The 26,499-nt window shown below is 41.4% G+C and overlaps 2 protein-coding genes across 5 annotated transcripts in view; one reads left to right on the top strand and one right to left on the bottom strand.

Moving 5' to 3' along the window:
• The window catches only part of COL9A3 (collagen type IX alpha 3 chain), a 79,530-nt gene extending 66,341 nt beyond the window's left edge, over window positions 1–13,189 (top strand). For all 4 annotated transcript variants that reach the window (XM_081867707.1, XM_081867705.1, XM_081867706.1 and 1 more), the window contains 8 exons: window positions 945–980; window positions 5,368–5,412; window positions 6,535–6,567; window positions 7,161–7,307; window positions 7,961–8,015; window positions 9,552–9,734; window positions 10,290–10,367; window positions 11,100–13,189. In XM_081867707.1, coding sequence (XP_081723833.1) covers window positions 945–980; window positions 5,368–5,412; window positions 6,535–6,567; window positions 7,161–7,307; window positions 7,961–8,015; window positions 9,552–9,734; window positions 10,290–10,367; window positions 11,100–11,275 — 753 coding nt within the window. In that variant the 3' untranslated portion in view covers window positions 11,276–13,189. The remainder of the gene's footprint in view (window positions 1–944; window positions 981–5,367; window positions 5,413–6,534; window positions 6,568–7,160; window positions 7,308–7,960; window positions 8,016–9,551; window positions 9,735–10,289; window positions 10,368–11,099) is intronic.
• TCFL5 (transcription factor like 5) lies at window positions 12,385–26,496 on the bottom strand. Its single transcript, XM_081867787.1, has 6 exons — window positions 24,412–26,496; window positions 21,731–21,923; window positions 19,993–20,149; window positions 14,810–15,047; window positions 14,104–14,245; window positions 12,385–13,469 (listed from the first exon to the last, which is right to left on the bottom strand). Exons 1-6 carry the CDS (start codon window positions 25,140–25,142, stop codon window positions 13,347–13,349), a joined length of 1,584 nt encoding a protein of 527 aa, XP_081723913.1. The 5' UTR covers window positions 25,143–26,496; the 3' UTR covers window positions 12,385–13,346.
• Between the last annotated feature and the right edge of the window lie 3 nt (window positions 26,497–26,499).

Genomic DNA, 26,499 nt, shown 5'->3' with positions numbered 1-26,499 from the left:
TTGTTGCAAGCTGCCCAGAGTGACTGGGGCAACCCAGTCAGATGGGTGGCATATAAATAAATTAATTTTATATCTCCTCGCAAACACAGATAAGTATGTGACCTGGCGTGTAGCACTGTTTGCAACTGCCGCTAGGAAAATTAGAGCAAATTATATAGCCAAGGTAGCCACCAAGTGTAAAGGAGATGAATTTATTTGACCCTTTCTACATCAAGCTATATTCTAGCTTTATTACCAAACTCTGAATATAATTGCACATTGTATTAATTAATATTATTTTTTAATATATTAGTGGCCATGTGATAATTTTAGCTTATAAATTTTATTGTTTAATGTCTTAACTTGTATATTAAGGTACTTTTATAGCTGTGTTGAAAGTAGGTAATGTCTTGGTAATATAAATGTTTTAAGTTTTTTGTATCAATCCAGTATATTTTATTTTAATTGTTGAATGATTCTGTGTACATTGCAGCAGCCTTTGGCTATGTGCAATAAAACTGACTGACTGGCCATAAATGAATTATTATTATTATTATTATTATTATTATTATTATTATTATTAGTCAGGGCCTGGATCAGGGGAGGGGCATGGACAGCCCTAAGGGAAACTGATGCTGTCACCCAGTTAAGGCATTTAAAACTGATTAATCACTTGGGTTTTTTAAAAATCCATTTGAGCACATGGCACATGTTCCCTGCTGGAAGGTGCCACGTTTTGCCCTTCCTCCTGACTGTGCTTCTGCAAGCATGCACAAGGGGTAGGAAAATAAAATGAAAAAGACCTGCTGCCATTGTGCATGGTACAGGTTAGGTGCAAGCCTGATCTCTTTCTATAACCTATGAATCAACCTGTGCAGGCTTCCCATTGGGCCACCTGGTTAGCTTCTTATGTCTTTATCCATAAAATTGCTTCATTGTTGTGCCAACTTTCTTCTTGTTCCCAGGGCCCTGGTGGAGTTTCTGGACCGAAAGGTAACCAGGTAAGCAATAATGTCAATCATCTGTGCCCGTATCTGTATCTTCTTTGTCCCTTCTCCTCCCCTTCCATCCCATCCCATCCCCACTCAAACTTAGGGTCTGGTTCAAATATTTAAAAATGATTCCCGCTCTCAGAAGGTAAGAGGTGGCTCTTCTTCTTCTTTGATGATGGATCACTCGTAGCCGAGTAAATTTGTCTTCCATAAACATGGTTTTAACAGTGAGTCTGTAAGTGACTGCGGAGGCCAATTCTGGATCCACACGTCCTTCCACAGTGGTGGAGATTGGTTTCTGGACGGGAGTTGATCACGGTGTGGATTTGCCGAGAGTGCCTTCCTCTTAGCACGTTTCTCCCTTGCGTCCTGAGTTTGAGTGTCTTCAAAGCCCATGACACCTTTGGTAAAGGCTGTTCTCCAATTGGAACGCTCACAGGCCAGTGTTTTCCAGTTGTCAGAGTTTATGCTACATTTTTTAATATTTGCCTTGAGAGAGTCTTTGAACCTCTTTTTTTATTTATTTAAATAATACAGCAAAAACAGAGCACCAACAGAAAAGGAAAAATGAAATTGGGGGGGGGGGGACCAGTTCAAAATCATTGAAAACAAACATACTTATTGTATAGTACTCCCCCTCACCCACCCACAGCTTCCCTCTTCCACAATTCGACTTCTTTAAATCTCTATCTCCACATTTATGCTTGCATTCACCAAATTTATCGTTATTTGGACATCTTTTATCTCTTTTCTTTTCCAATTCACGCATATACTTTACATTTTTATTCTAGGCATATTAGCATATCTTTCTTAGAACAATACTTTAACATATAATCTTTGAAACATTTCCATTCCTTTTTTAATTTGTGATTTTGAACCTCTTTTGCTGACCATTTTTATGTATGGAATAGAGTAGTTGCTTTGAAAGACGATCATCAGGCATCTGCACAACCTGACCAGTCCTACGAAGGTGATGCTGAAGAATCATTTCTTAAACACTGGTGATCTTTGCTTCTTCCTGGCATTGATCATTCTCTGTATAGCTGCTAGGCTTTCTCTCATACCTGGGCAACTGGCGCCACCTTTTGCTTGAACAGAGTACAGGCACATTCAAGATCACCAGAATGGTGTGTTTGCATAATATCACACAAGACCCAGGGGTCAGCAACCTTTTTCAGCCATGGGCCGGTCCACCATCCCTCAGGCCTTGTGGGGTGCCAGACTATATTTTTAAAAAATATATGAATGAATTCCTATGCCCCACAAATATTTTTTTTTTTTTTAATAATATTTATTAAAATTTTCCAATTAATTACAAATTAATAAAACATCCAATTTCAAATCTTTTTCCAATTACATCCTTTCAGGACTTCCCCTTCCCTCCCCCCCTTGTATTCCAAATCTCTCAAATGATCTCAACAAGTTCTTCTCCTCAATTCAAACTTGTTATCCTTAACCCAATTTTTTTTTTTTTTTTTTTTAAAAACACATTATTTTCCATTCCCCTAAAATCGGCTTATTCCCACCACGAGTTCCCCACTTTAGAATACCATGTAGATGTATATAGCCTAAATAAAACATAGTTTACGCCTTTAAGGATTCCACATTTCCCACCCCCCCTTTTCCCGGTTGCGTTCCCAATGTTCCTCAATGTCCGATATTTCCACGTCTCTCTAAATCATAGTCCTTTGCCAGTCCTCTTTAGTTTCGAATGTCCAATCATGGAAGGATTCTGTCTCAAAGAGAGGCCCATTTTTTCCATCCAGATTTTTATATCCAGGAGTGAAAAACTCCAAATTATAATCCTTAAGCTTGTCAAATCTGGATGTCCCAAATGTCCCCACTTTTAACTTGGTCCAATTCTTGTTATTTTGTTGTTCTTATTGATCACACTCCTCTTTCTATTTCTTTCTGTCCCTGTTTTCCTGCACAAATGTCCTAATTCCAAAAGTTAGTTCCTTTACAGAGGCTTGTTATTCAGAAACAAAACATTACGTCAAGTTCCTTTCATTCCACAACAGATGATTCCATTGTCTTCTTCGGTGTAGTGGCCTCTGTAGTCATAATAATGTTCCATTTCTGCAGTTTCCCAGGAGATAAACAGTTCAGTTTCAATTTCCAGCTAAAACTTGTAATGTCCCTCGGCTCCTCTAGGTGGATTGCAGAAACTGAGTTCTCTTCCAGATCGCATCCATTAGCCCTAGTAACTTTGTAATCCTTATTTAAAACAATTTGTATCCAATTTATAACAAATATAACCAGCAAAGTCCTTGTAACATAGTCTCTATCTTATTTTCCGCTTTGACAGCTCTTTGACAGCTGTCAAAACTTGCCTTTCTCCTCTCCAAACTCCGTCATCGATCGCTCCCGGGGTTCCAGGGGGGGTTGTTTTTAAGTCCGAATTCTACTTTCCTCCTCCAGCTCAATCTCATATTCTTCACTCGTGAGGTTAAAAACTTGCCAAAATGATGTTACTCCGATCTTAGTTATCAGATCCTTTGCTTTGACCCTTCTACAATGGAGGGGGTGGCTGACTTCCTTTTTTGCGCCTCCCCCGCTCGCTCCGAAATTTTTAAAATTTTTGTCCCTCTTTTTAGTCCAAGTTCCAATTACTTACAGGTTATTCTTTTAGGTCCGAATTTTCAAAGGAAGAAGCCAGCGCTCTCCGCCGAATGGCATGCGGCTTCGCACGGCAGGGATAGCAGAGGACTCAAAACACCACGCTTCTCCCCGGCACCCGATCCGTAGCCTTTAAAAAGGCTCCTTCACGAGTCGGGAGGGCGCTAATGGTGTCAGCCGAGTCTCCATGTCCACGGCCCCCGTGGCCGTGGTTTTTAAGGGTCCCCGCATCGCCGGTGCGGTAGGACCCAGCCCCTGCCGTGCAGGCTCCCTCCGGAGCTCGGAGGGAGTCCGCCATTCGGCGATGGCGCCGACCCGGAAGTCCCCTATGCCCCACAAATAACCCAGAGATGCATTTTAAATAAAGGCACACATTCTACTCATGTAAAAACACGCTGATTGCTGGACCGTCCGCAGGCTGGATTGAGAAGGCGATTGGGCCGCATCCAGCCCCCGGGCCTTAGGTTGCTTACCCTTGCACAAGACTGTTGACCAACTGCCCTGAAGAAACAGGTCCCTTCATACAAGGCTTAAGGGCTCGTTCACACATCTGCTTGCGCCATGCGTAGAAAGCAAAGGTCTGAGCGGTTTTTGTCTTGCCCTGCCCTGCTCCTTTCCAAAGGAAAACCTGCTCTTTTAGCAATAGATGGGAACAAACAGCAATCCGGAAAAACTCTGAATTTTGACTTGCTAAAGAGCGATCCCCCGGGAAAGCAGTGGGGCAGGAGGAAGCTGTCGGTAAGCCCTAACTCTGATGCAAAATTGCATCTTAGTTCATCAACTGCAGAGTGCCTCAGAGAACTATTAGCAACACCCAGGTTCACTTTCTGGCTAGTTTGTCTGATAACAGGAATGTGTTCATAATAATAAATTTCCCCATTCAGCTGGTAAGAGCCAGGGTGAATCCAGATGTCTGCCAATCCAGCTCTCCCTGGTACTGATGCAAGGACCTCCATACAGATTTTTGGTAGTTTTGAACAGTTTTCATGTTGTGTGTTTTACCAGTTTTGCACCCCACTTACGAGTTTTGTAAATAGTCCAGCGATCTATAAAGGTGTAAAGGTAAAGGGACCCCTGACCATTAGGTCCAGTCGTGACCGCCTCTGGGGTTGCAGCACTCATCTCGCTTTATTGGCTGAGGGAGCCGGCATACAGCTTCCAGGTCACGTGGCCAGCATGACTAAGCCGCTTCTGGCGAACCAGAGCAGCGCACGGAAACACCGTTTACCTTCCCGCTGGAGCGGTACCTATTTATCTACTTGCACTTTGACGTGCTTTCGAACTGCTAGGTTGGCAGGAGCTGGGACTGAGCAACAGGAGCTCATCCCATCATGGGGATTCGAACCACCGACCTTCTGATCGGCAAGTCCTAGGCTCTGTGGTTTAACCCATAGTGCCACCCGCGTCCCCTATAAAGGTGTACAAATAAATAATAAAGCTCCTAATAAGGGAGCCTGGGAGCACAGAATCATAGAGCTGGAAGCGACCCAAGGGTCATCTAGTCCAACTCCCTGCAATGCAGGAATCTCAGCTAAAGCATCCATGACAGATGGCCATCCAACCTCTGCTTAAAAATCTCCAAGGAAGGAGAGTCAAGAACCTCCCGAGGGAGACTGTTCCACTGTTGAACAGCTCTTACTGTCAGAAAGCTTTCCCAAATGTTTAGATGGAATCTCCTTTTTTTACAGGAGAATAAAGCAGCACAGTTTGAGATTTTTTTTAAATAAATAAAATAAGTAATAGCAGTACCTATTGCTGTTCTTGTTTTTTCTTCAAGGGCATCGCTGGAGCAGATGGGCTTCCGGGAGACAAAGGAGAGTTGGTAGGTGGTGTTAATTTGCAGAACCTCCTAATGCATGAAAAGGATGAGTCTAGCGGTTCTAGAAAATGGATAATAGCATCTCAAGTCGGGGTTAGCCTCAAAAATAAATCCCACACACATCTTAAGCTTTGTAGCCTACCATGAAATATCTCATGGGAAAGGGGAAAGAACTCTCCTCCAATGGTCAACTAGTGCAGAGAAGATACAGGAGAGGACAAAAGTGTGGCTTTTCCGCCAAGTAACCGGAAAGGGAAGGATGCAACAGTATAGCACTAATAGTGGGATTTATATCATCAGGACTACATACTCATAGCCAATGCTTTTTTTCTTTAAAAAGGGTTTAGGGGTACTTTCATTTTGACTCAGGAAAATCACCATTTTGTAGTTCAAATTGGGGAAAATAAATACAGTAAATGGACAAAAGTACAAAGAAAATGCATTACCTCATATTACGCAGCTGACAGCTCACAGTCTTCCACATTTGCATGAGGTTGTGTGCACCAACATATTCCCGATTCCTCTGCTGGTTGGTGGCTGTTCTCTTGGTGTCCGTCGCCAAATGTCGTCCTTTCAACAACCACGAAACTGACCAATCACTGTGCTAGATTCCAACTCCTACTACACACATTAAACGCTCGCTTCCGTCTGAGACTCAGGAAACACCGTGACAGGAAGTGAGACTGCCATTGGGGGGAGCAACGGAACTGATGATTCACCATGCTAGAGAAGAAACTAATTTTTTAAGTTTCCTCTCCTGTTAGATTCACAAAATGTTTAGGGGTACATGTCTCCCTGCATCCCCCCAGAAAAAAGCACTGCTAATAGCAAATCCATTCTTTGAATATAGCTAAAACTGCACTTTAAGTGGACTTGAGGAAGCCCAAAGTTTTGCAGAAGAAGAACAAACAAGACTCACACAAAACCCCAACCCAGTAAGGACCTAAGATCACGGGGCATGCAATGTTGACTGACTGTTATAGGTAGATGAGGAACTAGAGAACCAAGATGGGGATCAGGATGCAAGAATCTGGAAAAGGGCTTGGCTGGCTGGCTGCAACACCATGTTACAGATCCCACTTGTTCAGAATATTCATTGTCTGCTTCTCCTGGCTCTTTCTTTAGGGTCCTTTCGGCCCTCCCGGGCAAAAAGGGGAGGTAAGTTTCATATATTGTTTCGTTGTAAAATTATTCTGCGTGTTCCTATTTGCTGCTTGGTAGATCCCGTGAGTCTCTTTGGACAAGGGCACGGGATAGAATGGAAAAAAAAGATTTGCCCAGGAAGTGAAGCCGCTATTGGTCCCATTTGCACCCCATCTTCCTTTCTTTAAAATCAAAATGGGATGGGTAGTCTCTTGACCATCCCCGGAACCAGCCCCAGTTGCAGCATCATAGAATCATAGAGTTGGAAGAGACCACAAGGGCCATTGAGTCCAACTCCCTGCCAAGCAGGAAACACCATCAGAGTACTCCTGACATATGGTTGTCAAGCCTCTGCTTAAAGACCTCCAAAGAAGGAGACTCCACCACACTCCTTGGCAGCAAATTCCACTGTCGAACAGCTCTTACTGTCAGGAAGTTCTTCCTAATGTTTAGGTGGAATCTTCTTTCTTGTAGTTTGGAGCCATTGCTCCGTGTCCGCTTCTCTGGAGCAGCAGAAAACAACCTTTCTCCCTCCTCTATGTGCCTTCAGAGCCTGGGACCAACATATTATGACTGATGGTTGTCTGTCTGTTTTCTTCCTTTGGAAGGCAGGAAGCAGGGGCGAGCTGGGCCCCAAAGGAGTTCAAGGTCCCAATGGAACAGTGGGAGTTCCAGGAATTCCAGGACACCCGGGCAAGCTGGGTTTGCAAGGCGAACAAGGGATCCCAGGGATCACCGGCAAGCCAGGTCCTCCAGTAAGTAGCCTGTCCAACTCTTTTGCTGTCTCACCCTTCCCTTCATTGGCCTTCTCCAGTTTTTCCTACTCTGCTTTCTCTACTCACTATTCCTCATAGCAATGATTGTCAGCTGATTGAAAGACCATCTTGGGGCACTTGCAGACGACATGATTATTGAGGATTCGCTCTGATTTGTTTGCAAAGTGGAGGAGATTGAAAAATGACGGCTATTTATTGAGCGTTCTTTCCGATTTGTTCATGGGGAGGTTAGATGTTGCATTGAAGCAAGTGCCATCTCATGCTTTCAATGCCATTTCCATTCTTGCAAATATTCTGATCTTTTGGAGCAGAGTTTTTGTTGCACAAGAGCTCCCCATCATCTATAATGGCACCTCCTGAATGGCCAGGGTGTGATTGATTCCCATCTGAAAATGGCAGCAGTCTGGAAGCACCCGTGTATGAGTCTGAATCAGTGAATGAAATTGATGTGCATATATGTAAAGTAGTTCTTAATGGAAGAAAAAAACACACCCTCTAGCTTAGGAGATGCATGTGTGTGTGTTGCAGTAGGACATAGATGTACCATTCCTATGTGTGAGAGAAGGAAGCGTAGTTGTTTTAAGAACTGTTGCTTTTAAAGTATGCTTCATAATATCTTTGTGTCATTCCAGGGCAAGGAAGCCAGTGAGCAACACATAAGAGAACTCTGTGGTGGAATGATCCGTGGTGAGTATTAACCAGATAATGTGATTTCTCTGAATGGAATTGCCAGTGGTGAGAAGATAAAAAATGAGTCCGTCTAACCCAGAGTTGTTGACTTCCGACTAGCTTTCCAGGATCCCAGCTGGGAGTTTTACTCTGATCCTGTCACCTAACACCCTTCAAGTCAAATATTTGGGATTGAATCTCAGATCTCCTCCTCCTCCTTTGTTGACCACTCGTAGCCGAGTAAGATTGTCTTCCATAAACACGGTTTTAACAGTGAGTCCGTAAGTGATTGTGGAGGCCAATTCTGGATCCACATGGCCTTCCACAGTGGGGACAGAGGTTTCTGGGTAGGAGTTGATCATGGTGAGGGTTTGCCAAGCATGCCTTCCTCTTAGCACGTTTCTCCCTTTCAATCCTGAGTTTGTGACACCTTTGGAAAATGCTGTTCTCCAATTGGACCACTCGCAGGCCAGTGTTTTTGTGTAGTCAGTGTTTATGCTACAATTTTTTAGATTTGCCTTGAGAGAGTCTTTAAACCTCTTTTGTTGACCACCAGCATTGCGCTTTCCATTTTTAAGTTCAGAATAGAGTAGTTGCTTTGGAAGATGATAATCAGGCATTGGCACAACATGACCAGTCCAATGAAGTTGATGCTGAAGAATCATTGCTTTGACACTGGTGATCTTTGCTTCTTCCAGGACACTGGCATCAGTTCACCTGTCTTCCCAAGGGATGTGTCACATTCACACCATACATTAAAAGCTATTTGAAACCACTTTAAGCAGCAATGGCTCCCCAACTCAAGACTTCTGGGAATAGTATTGTGTTACAGGTGCTGTGAGTTGTTAGGCAACCCCTATTTGCCTCACAGAGCTGCCATTCCCTGAGTGGTTTAACAATCAATCCCTCTTCCCAGGGAACGGTGAAAAATGCATGGACTTGTCCTAAAAGTGTACAATGATGCATACAGGCCAGTCCCCCCAAACTGCTTCCTCCACTTCTCATCAGCCCCAGGCAGCATACAGTTCATTTTTTTGTTTGTTTGTTTTCTGAAATATATTTTTTAAAACATTTTTTCCAATTTGGAATGGATATCCTCCCAGAACACTTTGATTTCTTTACATTGCCACCACATGTGATATAGATTACCTGGTTTTTCTTTACACCTCCAAGAATTGCTTGGTACACTTTTATACATTTTGGAGAGCTTCCAAGGGGTTATATACCACCGATGTTGCATTTTAAGGAAGTTCTCTCTTAAAGAGTGAGTAACAAGCTGTAAATTTCCAATCTGTTTTCGACAGATGTTCCCACTGTCTCATGGTTATCTTGTACCCAAAGTCATGCGCCCATTTAACCATGGCTGCAGTGACCTCCTCCTCCTTCCCAGTCAAGGAGGAGTCGGTATGCTTTGGAGAGTGTTTTAGATTTAGAATTTACTATATCGGCTTCGAATCTGGAAGTCTCTCTGGCGAAACCTTTTTGTTTGTCTATTTTGAATGTCTTGTATAATTGATGATATTGAAACCAGTCCGTTATTGTTTTCAATTCCAGAGCAAATTGCACAGTTAGCTGCTAACTTGAGGAAGCCCCTCGCTCCTGGAATGACGGGGCGGCCCGGGCCTGCTGGTCCCCCAGGCCCTCCCGGGGCAACGGGAATTATTGGGCACCCTGGAGCTCGTGGCCCACCCGGATACCGAGGACCACCAGGAGACCTAGGAGATCCTGGTCCTAGAGGTGAGTCAGATTGACACCGGAAGCAGACCAGCGAGTGCCAGCGAAAGACCGCAAACTCGGTCCTGTGCCTGCCTGTTTGGAAATAAACACCTCTGAGTTGAGTGGGGCTTGCTTCCCAGGTTTGCAGCTTGTATCAAGTTGGGTGCTTCCCAAATGATGTGGGAATCTACCAATTTATGAAGACAAACATATGTGCTCCCAGTGGATAAACTGAAGGACGGTCACGGGTGGAAATGCAGTGTTCAGGCTTGCATATGTTTGCAAGAGTAGAGCTCTGGGATTAAGGCAATACTACAAATGCCTCATTTCTTGTTTATAGACTGCTTTTCTGCCCAGTGCCTCCAATGCAGCATTCAACATAGCTTATCTTAATAAAAGCGCTTGAAGATTTTTGTTGATTAAGCAGCGTATAAAACTTGCCCGATAAATAATATAGCAGACAAGTGCATCAGTAGTGAGAAACTTCTAGCCCAGTGTTTCCCAAACTTGGATCTCCGTATGTTGTTGGACCACTACTCAACTGAAGTCGTTTATGCTTTTGTTACGACACTGTAGGTGACCATGGCGAGAGGGGAGACAAAGGTGCCATGGGGAAAGGTGTTGACGGACCAGATGGGGATCAAGGACCTCAAGGTAAGTTGATCGGGTGCCACCACACTCCTTGGCAGCAAATTCCACTGTCGAAGAGCTGTTCGACAGTGGAATTTGCTGCCAAGGAGTGTGGTGGAGTCTCCTTCTTTGGAGGTCTTTAAGCAGAGGCTTGACAACCATATGTCAGGAGTGCTCTGATGGTGTTTCCTGCTTGGCAGGGGGTTGGACTCGATGGCCCTTGTGGTCTCTTCCACAAGGAAGATTCTATGATTCTATGATATAATTGTGTACTCCCCACTTCCCTGAGCTGTTAGAAGTTAGCAAGGGAAGCACATCTTAGGTTTGATTTCCCTTGGAGGAGAGAATACTGATTTGCCTCTGAATGTATCTTTTTAAAACACTAAAAACAGCAGCCAGGGGCCAAGGACTCTGCTCAACATTGTTGTATATAGGGATGGTTCTTTTTAAAAACTGTTTCCCACCTTCTGCTATTTGCAATGGGAGGCGGGGACTGCCCATTGGTACCAATGAGAGCTTCCCTCCTGATGCAAACAGCAGCTTTTGGGGGGGGGGGTTTCACATGGACTGCAATGTAGGAAGGTTTCTATTTATTTTATAATAAATCTATCTTCTGTCATGGAACTCAGGGTGGCGTACATGTGGTTTTCGGGAAGTTACCCATCTAAGCAAGGGCTATTTTTTGCAACCAATAATTTTATCCAGGGGAAAGTGCAGAATATCATGCCGAACCTTTATCTCTTTCCCCCTGAAAAGGTCCGCCGGGTGTCCCAGGGACTAGTAAAGATGGCCGGGATGGCTCTCCTGGTGAACCTGGGTTGCCAGGGGATCCTGGAAGACCAGGTGCAATTGGAGTCCAAGGAACTCCAGGAGTCTGTGATACATCTGCCTGCATGGGAGCTGTTGCTGGAGGAAAATCCAAAAAGTCATAAAACTGCATTTAATGGAAGTCAGAAAAAGGGTACGGAGTATTTAAGCAAATTGTTCATACGTGAAGAGGAAACCACCCTTTGAAAAATTTGGAGGGGCAGTTCGCCTGTAAGAATGAATGAAATGGAGACTTTTAGTTCAATGAAACAGGAAATCATCAGATGGAAATTTGTACTATATCCCCTACAATTGTTCCCCAATTTTCACTACATTGTTGTTTGCTCCTTGCCCCACTGAAGAGAGACTTCCCCACTTATTCTGATGTAAGAGGTGTTTTCCCCAGCACCACCACAAATCAACTGGACTGTGTTTTATGCAATTTTTAGGATGGCTCGAACCTGCGCCAGTTTATGTTAATGGTAAACTCTGTTCCAACCTTATTATGTGTGAGTGCTGAGGCCAGGGCTGCAGAGGGCTAACCCTGGTCAGATAAACAAGAGGCACAATTATCTAGCCAGGGCTATGTGCACACAGTCTCATCACTTGAGACCAGGAACAACTCCATCCAGCTAAGTAGGCATGCTTCGTTGGACAGTGTCAAGTAAATACAGAAGTAGTGGGCTAAATAAACATTATTCAGATAGAACTATTGACAACCCTGATTGTTCATACGATGGACACAATCCAAAGAGCCCCTCTATATGCGCACACCAGAGTTTTCCTAAGGCTGATCTCTATACTGTGTCAGAAGTCTCTACTGAAGATCCTCCCAGTTTTCAAGGGTGGTTTGTCCCAGCAGCACAGGAAACAGTCTCTGGAAAAGGGGAACCACAAATGTGTTGCGGTACACAGAGCTTGCCAAATGGCCTTATCTCTTAGATATGTACCACAAGTAATTTTTTTCCAATAAATTCCGTATGAGGTAGAATGTATCTCTCTCTTACATGGGGTTAATTTCAAACATTTGCATATTATATTTAGTAATGACATTTTACATTACAGATGAACACTGCCCAAAATTAGTATATGCATTATTGTAATTTTTTAAAAGAAAAAAAAATCACTTTTTTTGTAACATTGTGTTTGCCTGTTTTATAATAGGCTTGTTTTGTTAATACTTTTATTTTTCCTTTTGCTGATTGGAAATAAAGGTGCTACACAAATGTGAATATCCGTGATTTAAACAGTATTTATTTTGGGATGAGTTCTGTATAAGAAATACTTACTGGCATCATCTGTTTGATAGATAAATGAAGCCACTTTCAATTCAATAAATATACTATTTCTCAAATGCTTCAGCTTTCCTAACACATACTGCTAATACTAGTCTTTTTTAAAAAAGAAAATATTATGTGCACTTAAAAATCATGTACTGTTTACAAAATACCACTTTTGCACTGAAATCATGCAATTATCTGGATTTTTTTTTCCGTATGGAAGCCCAATTGAAATAAATCAGATTTGCACCAGAGCACACAGCTGTATTTCTCCTGTTCATTTCAGTGGGTATTTGTGCAGCAGATAATTCCTTTACTGTATCCTGCACTAAAAATCGTTGGAGAATGCAAAACATATTTTAAATAGTAGTGTATTTATAACACACTGTCAAAAAGCTTTTTCTATATACTTTAGTTTCACAGGTATGAACATTTTGAAATGGAAGGTAAATCTCAGTTACTATATACAAGTTACTATATTTTATATAATTTATAAACTAGTTACATTTCTTCTTCTTCTTCCAAACTGGTTGTTACGACATTCTAATAATTATCTATATCAGTACAAGTGTGTACAAGGTTGAAAAGAACAAGCTGCTGTTTGACACATCTGAATTATATTATACTTGGCAAACAAACAAACAAAAATACAGAAAGTGGGTTGCTAGCTTGTACTGCTGTTTTCTACTTCCCTCTGGTGCAACACTTTTCTTAGGGCAGCACTAATAAATAAATGTTGTTGGTGTCTTGCTTTTCTTCTTTGTTTGGAATAAAGTGTGTCATTTCTTTAACGCTTATGTATTTTTCAAAGTACATTAAGTCACATGAGAAGTTCAGCAGGTGAATTTCAATTAGAAGTTCATACAAATCCTTGCATGTTCACCCTTTACACCAGTTTTTGACTATAGAGAGCCAACTATTTTATCTCCATAGGTGTGCCATTCTGAGTAATCTCCTGTGTCGAGCACGTTGCTAGTGAATCGGATCTTGTTAACTTTAGTCTTCTGCCTGTTTTACCACAGAACACGGTCTCAAATTCCTAAAAGCCAAACACAGAGAATAATTACGATATGGACTTGTGAAAGAGCAAACCTTGGGAAAAGTGTGGGCACACAGCTATCCCTAAAGGAGAGAACCTACTAAGCAACTTTTAGCTTATCCTAGCAAACTTTTGAAGGTATTTAAAAAACAAAACACGCAGAGTTGCAGCACAGGAGATGCCATTTATTTTATTTCAGAGTGGAGCAGCTCCAGAAATAAAAAGCTGCCCTTCCATTATTGTCAGCACAATAGCTGGTGTCCAGATGGAGCTATTTAACCTGGGGGGAGACAACTGAAGTGAAAATACTAGGTGGGTATTGCTTGCAATATAGTAGTTCCAAAATGTGGAGAGTATGTCCTAATAATATTTAATAATAGGTAGATAAGGTTCAGATTTCTATACAACAATCTTGTGATGTATGACAGTATTATTTTTATCCTCATTTTTCAAATGAACGGGTAGTTAAAGGCTGAGGCTGAGATTGTATCCTGCTTAAGATCATCGGCCACTGAAGATGTGTGTTCCTGTATCCACTGAAGTAAATGGTCAAGCTACCTATCATAATTCCACAAGGCATTTTGTTATTGCTTTAATGCATTTTGTTCTGCACATTTATGTGAAACTTACTGACCTTTTTCAGAGAATCCCCATGTCGTTCCTGAATATATTTTAGAAATGCTGTTGTCCATTGTAAAGTTGTTGCCTTGTCAGTATCCGAAGTGCAAAATGGAACCAGAAGATTAAGTTCATCGCAACAAATCCTAATTCTGCGCCTAGAATTGCATACAACATGGAGAGTTCTAGTAGTGCTTGAAATGGTAACTTAAAACATTTATTAATTAGGTGAAGCAACTTAAAAGCCAATTATTTGATGAAGATAGTGGCAAAGCATCAGTCACACATGTTATATAAGTTTTCAAGGCTTACAAAATGCTCATTATTCCTCCCTGCAATGCTGAATCAAAGACCACAAGTGTACTGACATGAGGATTCTTAAAATCAATCCTAAGTTTTCTGGTTATGGGACGCGAGCCTGTAAGGTTTGTATTAAAATTTTGCAAATATTTATACAGTTGACTGTGATTGAATCCACATAAGAACATACTCCACGCACGCCTTTTGTACAGTATCTGGAGTATGAGCCACTATTTAATATATGCTCTATTGTACACCGGCAGAAAGGCAGTACATCAATGTCATAAATATCCAGATATATGACATTGTGGCATGTAAATCAACACCAAATTCACGTTGAAACAAATTCATTCGTATAGACCTGATAACTTAAGAACCAAACACAAAAGGTGTTCTTTTCAGAGGCCACCACTAGCAATTACCTTCTGTCTCTTTCCATCCGGTTATGTCTCTCCCGACGCTGAGAGACACCACCTTGAGTTCCACTTTGCGTGCTCTGGGTTGGTTGTGTTGCTTGCCAGGTGCTATGAGCTGGGCCAGCATTTTGAGTATCACACACATTCTGAATATCACCAAGAGGTTTGCGCTGCACACTGGTGTCCAAGGGATGTATTCGACTACGACTTCTTTTGTTTATTGTTTGCTTACATATAGCATCTCCTAGAGGAAAAAGAAATGTGTTGCCATTTTTCTTTTCTTCTTTTTTTTGCCATAAGTAAATTGTATGGTTGAACTGAAATTTCACCTTGTATCAAGCTCAACTTTGGTTTACTGCTTCTAAGGCTGTCCACCACTAAAATAATTGTTGTGGATCAGTAATCAGTTGCTTTTTACATGTAAATAACTCTTAAATAATAATGCAGCTTAGCAAAGACATCAGTACAGCTACTGAAGGAAATATGAGAGACCTTGCACAATTAAATAAACAAACGCTGCCTGTCGTTATTGTTCCCTATTTTACTACCGCACCAGAACCAAAGTAACCTTAAAGATAAACAAGTGGGCATTTTATCTCTTAGCCCTCCTGCTAATTAAAAGGTACCCCACTGTTTAAATTAATCCCATGATAAAATGGGCACAGGACATAGGGCATAACATTATGTTTGCTGACTGGGAAAAGTTATGGACCACAGGTTTGAGATTTACGGCATGCAATGCCTTGAAAGAAAACATTATGAAAATGATATACAGATGGTACATGACTCCAGTCAAGCTCGCAAAGATATACCATGTGTCTGACAATAAATGTTGGAAGTGTAAAGAAGCTGAAGGAACATTCTTTCACCTCTGGTGGACTTGTCCTAGAGTGAAGGCTTTCTGGGAAATGATATAATGAGCTGAAAAGGGTATTTAAGTATACCTTCCCTAAGAAACCAGAGGCCTTTCTTTTAGGCATTGTCGGCCAGAGTGTGCAAAAGAAGGACCGAACTTTCTTTATGTATGCTACAACAGCAGCAAGGATACTCATCGCTAAATGCTGGAAAACTCAAGACTTGCCCACACTGGAAGAATGGCAGATGCAACTGATGGACTACATGGAATTGGCAGAAATGGCAGAACTTAAGGCTGTATTATGAATCAGCAGCTTTCTGCTGGTTGAAAGATTGGCTGCTTCTCGAGGACACTGATGTATTAGATTTGGAAGGTTTTGACAATGCGTTTGGCTGGCATGCATATTTATGGTATGACAAGGTTAAGATTAATAAGAATTTCAAGAACCATATTGTCAGAAAAGCAGTGTTTAATGTCTGGACAAAATACAAAGACTTATTGGAAAATATAACTCCAAGGTGGCTTTCACCATTGGAAGCTAAGGCCTGGAAAAGACTCAATATGGAGGCCAAATGGCCGAAGTATTGGGAAATATTAGAAAAAGATGGAGATAACTGGAAATTGCAGAGTCAGGAGAAAATGAAAGACAAAGTGCGAGATTGGTTACATTATGCTCAGATTAAAGAAGTTTTTAAACTTGATAAAAAGTTAGGATTCCAGGTGGAAAAATCGAAGTTAGAAACGGAACTGTTAGAGCCTAAGACTAAGGTACTCTCAAGAATGTATAACTTGCTGTTAAAATGGAACACACAAGATGAAATGGTTAAATCGGCTATGATAAAGTGGGCACAGGACATTGGGTATAATATTATGTTTGAGGACTGGGAAAAGTTATGGACTACTGGGCTGAATTTCACTGCATGTAATGCTTTGAAAGAAAATGTAATGAAAATGATATATAGATGGTACATGACCCCAGTCAAACTTGCAAAAATATACCACTTGTCTAATAATAAGTGTTGGAAATGTAAGGAAAATGAAGGAACGTTCTTTCACCTTTGGTGGACTTGCCCCAAAGTGAAGGCTTTCTGGGAAATGATATATAATGAGCTGAAAAAGGTATTCAAGTATACCTTCCTTAAGAAACCAGAGGCCTTCCTTTTGGGTATTGTTGGCCAAGGGGTGTTAAAGAAGGATCGAACATTTTTTATGTATGCAACAACAGCAGCAAGGATACTCGTTGCCAAGCATTGGAAAACTCAAGATATACCCACACTGGAAGAATGGCAGATGCAACTGATAGACTATATGGAATTGGCCGAGATGACGGGCAGAATCCAAGACCTGGGAGAGGAGACGGTGGAAGAAGACTGGAAAAAATTTAAGATTTATTTGCAAAAATATTGTAAATTGTATGAATGTTAAGCAGGATGCTTGATCATAAACAATTTGGCACCATCGGAACAGATGACGTGAATTATGAAGATAAGTTAAATTTACGAAAAAATCAATTTTTTAGGTAACTATTAGGCTGAGCTTAATGTTTTAATAGAGTGAAATGAATATATCTAAAATTTAAGATATAACATTGGAAAACTAGATTGTAAGGTGGGGACAAGGTGATAAATTTGCTGGATTAATTTTTATAAATTTGGAACGCAGGAGCGGGAGATGTGAGGAAGTCCAAAGAGGATAAGAAAATATGTTATAAAATGTGATATTTTTGTATGGTTTTTTTGTGTGTTGTAACAAAAAAACCCTTAATAAATATTATTAAAAAAAAAAAAGGAATTGGCAGAAATGACGGGCAGAATCCGAAACCTGGGAGAACTGGTGGAGGAGGATTGGAATAAATTTAAGGACTATTTACAAAAATATTGTAAATTGTATGAATGGCTGGCATGCATATTTATGGTATGACAAGGTTAAGATTAATAAGAATTTCAAGAACCATATTGTCAGAAAAGCAGTGTTTAATGTCTGGACAAAATACAAAGACTTATTGGAAAATATAACTCCAAGGTGGCTTTCACCATTGGAAGCTAAGGCCTGGAAAAGACTCAATATGGAGGCCAAATGGCCGAAGTATTGGGAAATATTAGAAAAAGATGGAGATAACTGGAAATTGCAGAGTCAGGAGAAAATGAAAGACAAAGTGCGAGATTGGTTACATTATGCTCAGATTAAAGAAGTTTTTAAACTTGATAAAAAGTTAGGATTCCAGGTGGAAAAATCGAAGTTAGAAACGGAACTGTTAGAGCCTAAGACTAAGGTACTCTCAAGAATGTATAACTTGCTGTTAAAATGGAACACACAAGATGAAATGGTTAAATCGGCTATGATAAAGTGGGCACAGGACATTGGGTATAATATTATGTTTGAGGACTGGGAAAAGTTATGGACTACTGGGCTGAATTTCACTGCATGTAATGCTTTGAAAGAAAATGTAATGAAAATGATATATAGATGGTACATGACCCCAGTCAAACTTGCAAAAATATACCACTTGTCTAATAATAAGTGTTGGAAATGTAAGGAAAATGAAGGAACGTTCTTTCACCTTTGGTGGACTTGCCCCAAAGTGAAGGCTTTCTGGGAAATGATATATAATGAGCTGAAAAAGGTATTCAAGTATACCTTCCTTAAGAAACCAGAGGCCTTCCTTTTGGGTATTGTTGGCCACGGGGTGTTAAAGAAGGATCGAACATTTTTTATGTATGCAACAACAGCAGCAAGGATACTCGTTGCCAAGCATTGGAAAACTCAAGATATACCCACACTGGAAGAATGGCAGATGCAACTGATAGACTATATGGAATTGGCCGAGATGACGGGCAGAATCCAAGACCTGGGAGAGGAGACGGTGGAAGAAGACTGGAAAAAATTTAAGATTTATTTGCAAAAATATTGTAAATTGTATGAATGTTAAGCAGGATGCTTGATCATAAACAATTTGGCACCATCGGAACAGATGACGTGAATTATGAAGATAAGTTAAATTTACGAAAAAATCAATTTTTTAGGTAACTATTAGGCTGAGCTTAATGTTTTAATAGAGTGAAATGAATATATCTAAAATTTAAGATATAACATTGGAAAACTAGATTGTAAGGTGGGGACAAGGTGATAAATTTGCTGGATTAATTTTTATAAATTTGGAACGCAGGAGCGGGAGATGTGAGGAAGTCCAAAGAGGATAAGAAAATATGTTATAAAATGTGATATTTTTGTATGTTTTTTTTGTGTGTTGTAACAAAAAAACCCTTAATAAATATTATTAAAAAAAAAAAAGGAATTGGCAGAAATGACGGGCAGAATCCGAAACCTGGGAGAACTGGTGGAGGAGGATTGGAATAAATTTAAGGACTATTTACAAAAATATTGTAAATTGTATGAATGTTAAGAAAGATGTAAGATTAGTTATAATTTGGCTTCAACAAATTAAATATGAAAAATACAAATTTAAGTGTAATTGGAAGAAAAGATAAATTTTGGTTAAATAGTACTTTAGAACTAAGTATTTTACAGGTGTCATTTTAAATTCCGAAATTTGAGATTTAATTTGGGGAAATTTTATCATATGAATGGAACTAATTTAATAATTTGCTAGCAAAATTTATAAGTCTAGAATGCAGGAGCAAGAGCTGTGAGGAAGTCCAAGGAGGAGTATGAAATGTGGATATTTGAAAATACTATGTTACTATCTATGTCTTTGATTGTTTAAAAAATTCTTAATAAATATTTATAAAAATAAATAAATAAATAAATAAATCCCTATGATTAGTAAGCTAAGATCTTAAGTTAATGGCTAAACTTGCTTAATATGGCAGTGGAAACATTTCTATATACCGTAATGCAGCGCAACAAATGCTGTGAGAAGGTACATACATAGGTTGGCCCCAGGCTCTCTGCTTCAGAGCCTCCAAGGTCTAGAACCTGGAGCACCCATCACAGCTGGATCTCAGAAAAGGCAGCAAAAGGCTGGCCAAGGATTTGTTTGCCAGTTTCTCTCTGGAGCTCTGTGTTACTTCCTCCAGTTCTGTTACTTCATCCAAGGGCACGCATAGCACTAAAAACCCCATTTCACCCAACCTCAAAACCACCCCATGCAAAAGATAATTGTCACATGGGCTTCCTCCTAGCTTCCAAGACAGCTAAGCAGCCTTAAATGCTTGGCGAATGCATTTTTATTAAGCATATTATCAAACAGAAGCATGATACTTTGATTACTCTTCTCTGAAAAAAAGCTAACTTAAGAAATCAGAATGAATTACTTGAACAACAAATCAGAATGAATTACTTGACAACAAACAGTCAAAATTCAGCAATTTACCTCCTAATTTAATCCAAACATGTTCAGGCAGTGCCTTATTTCTAGGCCCAACAGTCTGTTTTGTAGCCTCAATTTCCTGCTGGTAACAAATAGAAAAAGCTCGAGGTAACCCAAGATCTTGATGTTTGGCTGTTTCCAGAACAGAGGCTCCAGAGCTCTAAAAGAAAATGTATGTATCAGTATGAAATGAAGCCAACTGTAAATCATGTTGGCCATCCTCCCATTTTATTGAACAATACAGGCATTGTAGTCCTAAAGCTGCATTGGTGCTGCTCCTGCTAAGCTTCTCCTTCCACCATCCAATGACTCCACATACAGTGGTACCTTGAGTTAAGAACTTAATTCGTTCTGGAGGTCCATTCTTAACCTGAAACTGTTCTTAACCTGAAGCACCACTTTAGCTAATGGGGCCTCCTGCTGCTGCTGCCGCTGCACAATTTCTCTTCTCATCCTGAAGCAAAGTTCATAACCCGAGGTACTATTTCTGGGTTAGCGGAGTCTGTAACCTGAAGCATCTGTAACCCGAGGTACCACTGTACTCAGAAAAGTCTCATCTAGTGCAGCCCAAGAACTGCCTATTCCAATCTTGAGTTTGGATTTGCTGCTAGTCATGGAATGGTTAATTGTAATGAAATGGTTAATTCTAACCCACTTACCTGGGAGTAAGCACCACTGAATTAAATAGATCTTACTTCTGAGTAGGCATGGTTAGGATTGCCCTTTTAGTCATGAAGTTGTTAATTTTAACTACAATTGGCCCTCTCATTTACTGGGGGCAGAATTCTACTACTCTGTCCCTCTCCTCCCCCAAGCACACCCCACACCTTCTCTAAAACTGCTCTGGAACGTTGTGGGAACCCCTAAAACAGATTTAGGGGTTCATAGGGTGAGAGGGGAAATTCCATTGCACTAGAAGTAAACCTTGTGCTGATCAGACCCTGGATCACATTCCTTATAGTTATAATGTAGCTCTAGATATTGGATGATGCTCATATTTTTGTTATATTAGCTCTAGGCTAGGCATTGCAATATTTTTTGAAATTTATAAAGCCCTGTTCAATGAATACAGTGCTTTACAATTTGTATCTCATTGCTAATACAACCTGGCATGTAGACTTTAGCTCTGTCTCTCATCCTAATATAAATACCATTTATGATTCTTAGGCTATTACCACTGCCAACTTCACAAAGTATTATAGTAAGGTATGGGTTTTTAAAAACCGGCAAAGAAATAGTTCATCTGAATAGCTTTCAGTCTAGAAAGGTTTATGTAAGATGCAAATTTCCAATTTTGGGAAGAGAGGGTTGTTCCAAATACTGACAAATCAAAGTGACATAGAGCAATGGGAGTTATAAAAAAATAAGATTACAACTCAAGATAAGTGTCACGATTATAAGAAGGAACTGAAAGAACTTTACAGTAGAAGCTAAAGAATGAAGACAGAAAAGTTGAAATGAATTCAAGAACAGATAAGAAGCCATTTTTTTCTGCTCAAGAAAAACAAATCTAAAGTCCACTTGGACTAATGGTTCTTCATATCCTGGCCAATGCTAATTAATTTATTTCAGCAAATAACATGAAACAAGTGTCAGATAACTTGACAATTCAAAACTCAGATTGACAATTCTCTTGTTTACTGCATTCTCTTCAGAAGTTTTACTATGACTAATATAAAGCTTTGAAACAAAATGGCTGCAATTTAAATAATAATAATAATAATAATTCAAAAATACCAACCTGTGTTTGTGAAGGGTTTGCATTTCCAGTTACAGGAGAAGCAACACTCGGATTAAACAGTGGGCATGTAAACTGCAATGCAGTAGTCGTAGTAGCAGCAGTCTTATTTTTCACTAATGTGGTACATTTATTCTGTTGCTGGTGGAGAGGAACACCCATCACTTCTGAAGGATGGCGAATTAGAGTTACTAAACTATAAAAGGAGTGAATAAACAAAGGCACTTATTTGAAATGACTGGATTAGAATAGCCATTTTGCTGCATAATCTTCCACATCAGTAGACAACCCAGTATAGGTTCAGAATTCTAATATGACCCATCTCAAACATATATTTTAATATATAAACTAATGATTCAGGCATGGGGAACCTACAGCCTTTCTGCTGTACATGGACTACAAATCCCATCATCCCTGACCACTGGTCATGCTGGCTGGGGCTAATGGGAGTTGGAGATGAGCAAAGACAGAAAAAAGCCTGTATTCTAAACAGCAGGATTCTCTCTTGCTTTTTACAGCAGCGGCGGCAGCATTCTTCATTCTCTGCATTCCTCCGTTCAAGCTGCAACCTTGGAGGATGAAAAGGGGAGGATGGGAAAAGACTTTATGAGCCACCACACACTTCTTTGCACCTCTGATGTGCAAAGCCCTTTGTAATCCTCTCCCCTTCTCCTCTGCACCCATGATATTAGAGGTACAACAGGGAAGGATTGCAAAGGGCTTTCATAGCCTCCAAGCACAGCTGCATTCCATCTCCTATGTCAAAGGTGGAAAGCATCTGTGAGGGGCAGCTTCCAGGAGCAACGCTGGGAGAAGCAGTTTCCACTGGATGGAAACCATGTGCCCGTCCTAGAGCAAAGAGCTCTCCTAAGATCTTCCCCTTTCCGCTTCATGCTGCTGGCTTAGCCAGGTGGGATGATGAGTTGGCCTGGCAGGCAATGGGAGGAGGCCAGAAGTAGAAGCAGGTCAGGCTGAAGATCTGCTGCTGGCCAGATCCAGGCCAACTCTTCATTTTAATTGGTGGCAACAGCAGCAGACTAGCAGACCTTACCATGCTTCTAATCAGCCATAGCAGAAGCAGAAGATCCCCAAGTTGGAGTGGCACCAGCTAGCCTGGGGCTCTGGATCATGGGAGCAAGGACCCCACAGCTGGCAAGTGGAGGAGCCAGCAGAGCAGGGAAGCTTCTGGGGAACTGCTATAGCCTGTTCTGATTGTCCCTCTGAAGCTTGCCTGGGCCACCCATCCACCACCTTTTTCACACTATAGTTCACAGCACCACCTGTCTGTGGCCAGATGAACTGCAGTGTGATGAAATGTTTGCATTTTTATTATATGTAAAGAAAGGACACATCATACACCTGGACTGCCTGCAGCTCCCTGTTGTGTAGCAAACCAAGCTTTGCTGGCACATGGTGTGGAGTGGCCCTTGGGTACATGGACAGGAAGTCTGGGTTGGTTGTTTGGTACTGACTTGCAATGCTGTGATATATGGTAGCAATCACTGGTAGGATTGCAACTATAAGCTCAGCATTATGGGCTTACTTCATGGGCACTCAGAATTTTAGGGTTATTGTAAAAAGAAAAGTGCAGTATAAATCCACCAGCCAAGGCTTGGCTTTAACCATGTTCATCAAATGATGCCAGTCACAAATAAATAAAAGAAGCAAGTTGCTGGAAAAGTCGCACCCTGCAGTTTTTAGAGTGCGAGTATGCTGATGGATCCATCCACAGGTGGATAATGTAATGACACTGAAATCTTAAAATCTACAGTTTGATATAGAATTGATACAGAATCAAAGAATTGGAGGGGGCCTTGTAGACCACCTGGTCTAGAGTGGCAACTTATGAATTGCCAAAAGGATGAAATACACCACCACAATAGAGAACAGATTTGCCCATAAGCTGCATGTTTTAATTTATATGCAAAAATGCAAATTTAGAAATAATTACCACAATTTCAATACAAATGCAATCTTTATATGAAAATCTCACAAAACAGTGACTAGGTGTCTTGTGTGCCTGCTTAGTCTGTTTCCAGTTGCTACTGATGCAGAACTTCAAGACCTCTGCTTTCCTTTCTAATGCTTATTTATAATTAAACACATTTGAACCAGAAGCCCTTCAAACAGAAGACTTCACTCAGTACACATGACCCTCCTACTCTGGTATAATCCCCCACTTGATACAGGAGATCCAGAGCTAGAGCTTCCTCAAAAGTAAAAGTAATTGGCATTTTGCCACAGCTTGCACTCTAGTGGTCTTCGTATAGCAGCAAAACAAAGTGCAGGAGATAAAAAAATCATGTAGATCCAAAGAACTTGAGGAACACCCCGAAAGCTTACATATACACTATAGTGTGGCTCAGTTTAAATGCTAGTTTTTCTAACACCAGGTAAGATCTAGGACGCACACATGATATAGTTAAGGAATATTGGAGACAGGTCTAAAATCACTTACTACCAATTAATCTTGCCTATCCACCCCTTTGTATATATGTATAAAACGGTGAATCCACACAATTTTAATTGATAGAAATCAGAACTTACAGATTGGAATTATTCCTTATTAATAAATGCAAAGCATCTTGGGTATGCACCCTAGTATTTCTAATGTTCGATTGACAGAGGCCACAGTTAATATACATGATTAAGCTGAGATTAAAGGAAATAAAAATGTAACACACTTGTTAATAGCTACTCCAGTTTCCTGGGTTTCTTGACATCTGGGAAGTTCAGCCTGGATACTGTTGAATCTGTCTTCCAATCGAACACGGACTGCAGATTTGGCTCTGGATTCAAGAATTGGTGCTGAATTTTCCACAGGCAAATTTTCTTTATTTAGCCCGCCCAAGTTTTCACTATGTTTGGCTTTAACTGAACTCTGCCCAGTCATCTCCACAGAGCTACTATTAGGAGTTTTTTCAGCTTGGTTTGGAGGGATGCTAGACTCACTGAGCAACATCATTCTTAGCTCCTGGAAGTCAATGTGCCCTAGACACTGATTAGGACCCATGAAATTGCTGTCAGAGGCTAAACCAGACTGACAGATAATGGGATAAAGCGACTGGTTTCCAGAACTGTTTGATGAAAAGCCACTTAGACTGTTACTAGATGATGACAGGTATTGTGATTGATTTGCGGGATTGTTAGTGGAGAAGGAACTTGAATTCAGCCTATTTTCTGCTTCATTTTCATTTGCTTGCGCCTCCATATGGGAATAGAGTATGTGCTGAAGTTGTGTGTATTCTATTTCTGTCATTTCCACCAGGCTGAGATCCGTGGTGGTGAAGCTCAGGTTTTGCTCACCAAAAGAGGAATCTGCTGGGCCTTCGGCAGCAGAAGCAGTAGAAGCTGGATCTGTAACCACAGCCCGAGGGTTGGAAGTTTCCGACACCTTGGAGGTTGAGTCTGACATGATACTGGCGAATACCAATGTCTCAAAGTCTTCAGAAAACTGAATGTACAGGGAGTAAACACCACCAGCTTGGTGCAGCAAAACTTTGCAAATAATAGGTGCAATCAGGAGCTAGTGCTTTTAAAGATGTGCTGATTAGCCTGCACAAAACAGTTGTTGCATTGCCTTATGCTTCCATTACTTCCTCGGGACATTAACTTTCCCAATTCTGGACAGCACTATCACCAGCTAAAAAACATCGATGGCATCCAAAGCATATGAGTGGCTCAATGTTTTTTTAAAAATTGAAACATTACATTCTCCAAAAAGTGCCTGAAGTTAAAAGCTGTCAAATGAAATATCCAATCCTCCCTTGGGATGTGTGTGTGTGTGGATGGGCTTGGGGGAGGGAAAGGGGGTCCTAGTCTTTTTTTAAAAGGAGAAGCACAGGGTACTTCAAAACCCAGAGCCAAAAAGGAAAAGCACAAGATAATTGCACACCACCCTTTAAAAATGCATAATATAATATTTTTAAAAACAATTAGAGGGTGTCTTCAGCCCCTGGCAATCAAACTTTTCAAGGGGAAAGTGGGACTGAGCCCCTTCTGAATGAGACCCCCCTCTTCTCCAGTGGCAGGTGAAGCATGCAATCAAAGCTCCTTTCTGGTGGGGGGGGGATGCGAATTGGGGAGGAAACCTGGCCAGCTCCTGGCAGGTAACCAATGGCGTCAGCCCCCCTACCTGCCCACCTCTGAGGGCAGGCCCAAACCAGGTAACCAAGCACCCCCTTAGCAACCGACGGGAGGGCGGCCCCGCCCACCACCCGCCTCTCAGCCCTCGCGCCGCCTCCAAACGGCCCCTGGGCTCCCCGAGGGGGGCCGAAGCCCCGCCTCCCCAAACTACCCCTCCAACGGCCCAAACCGCGGAGGGGAGGGGCGTTGGGAAGCCCCGCCCGCGCCTCGTTGGAGGCCGAGGGAGCAACGGCCGCGCCAGCTCCCTCAGCTAGTGCCTTTGGGGCTAGGGTGTGCAACTGTCGCCCGCCATGTCTTCCACCTCACGGTCTCTGCTCTCCATACACCCCCCCCCCAAACAACAAAACAAAAAAATCCCTCCACGTTATTCCCTGCCCTAGGAAGCGAATTCCCCCGTCATAAACTTGCATGTAATGGACGGGGGTTTTTTTTGGGGGGGGGAGCGTTAAACCCCTCAACAAAACTTGCCCCCGCCGCCGTCGTTATAAAGCTTCCACACACAATATGGCGCCTCACGGGCCGCAGGTTCCTCTTCACCTGCGAAGAATGAATAGGGAGGCGGCATTCGCCTCGTTCCCTCAGTGTTTCGTTTCCTTAAGCGGCTGCTCCCCACAGTGCGAGGTACT

Source organism: Podarcis erhardii (genome assembly GCF_964252035.2).
Source record: "Podarcis erhardii genome assembly, chromosome: 6".
NCBI lineage: Eukaryota > Metazoa > Chordata > Lepidosauria > Squamata > Lacertidae > Podarcis > Podarcis erhardii.
This window is presented reverse-complemented; position numbering and strand designations above follow the sequence as displayed.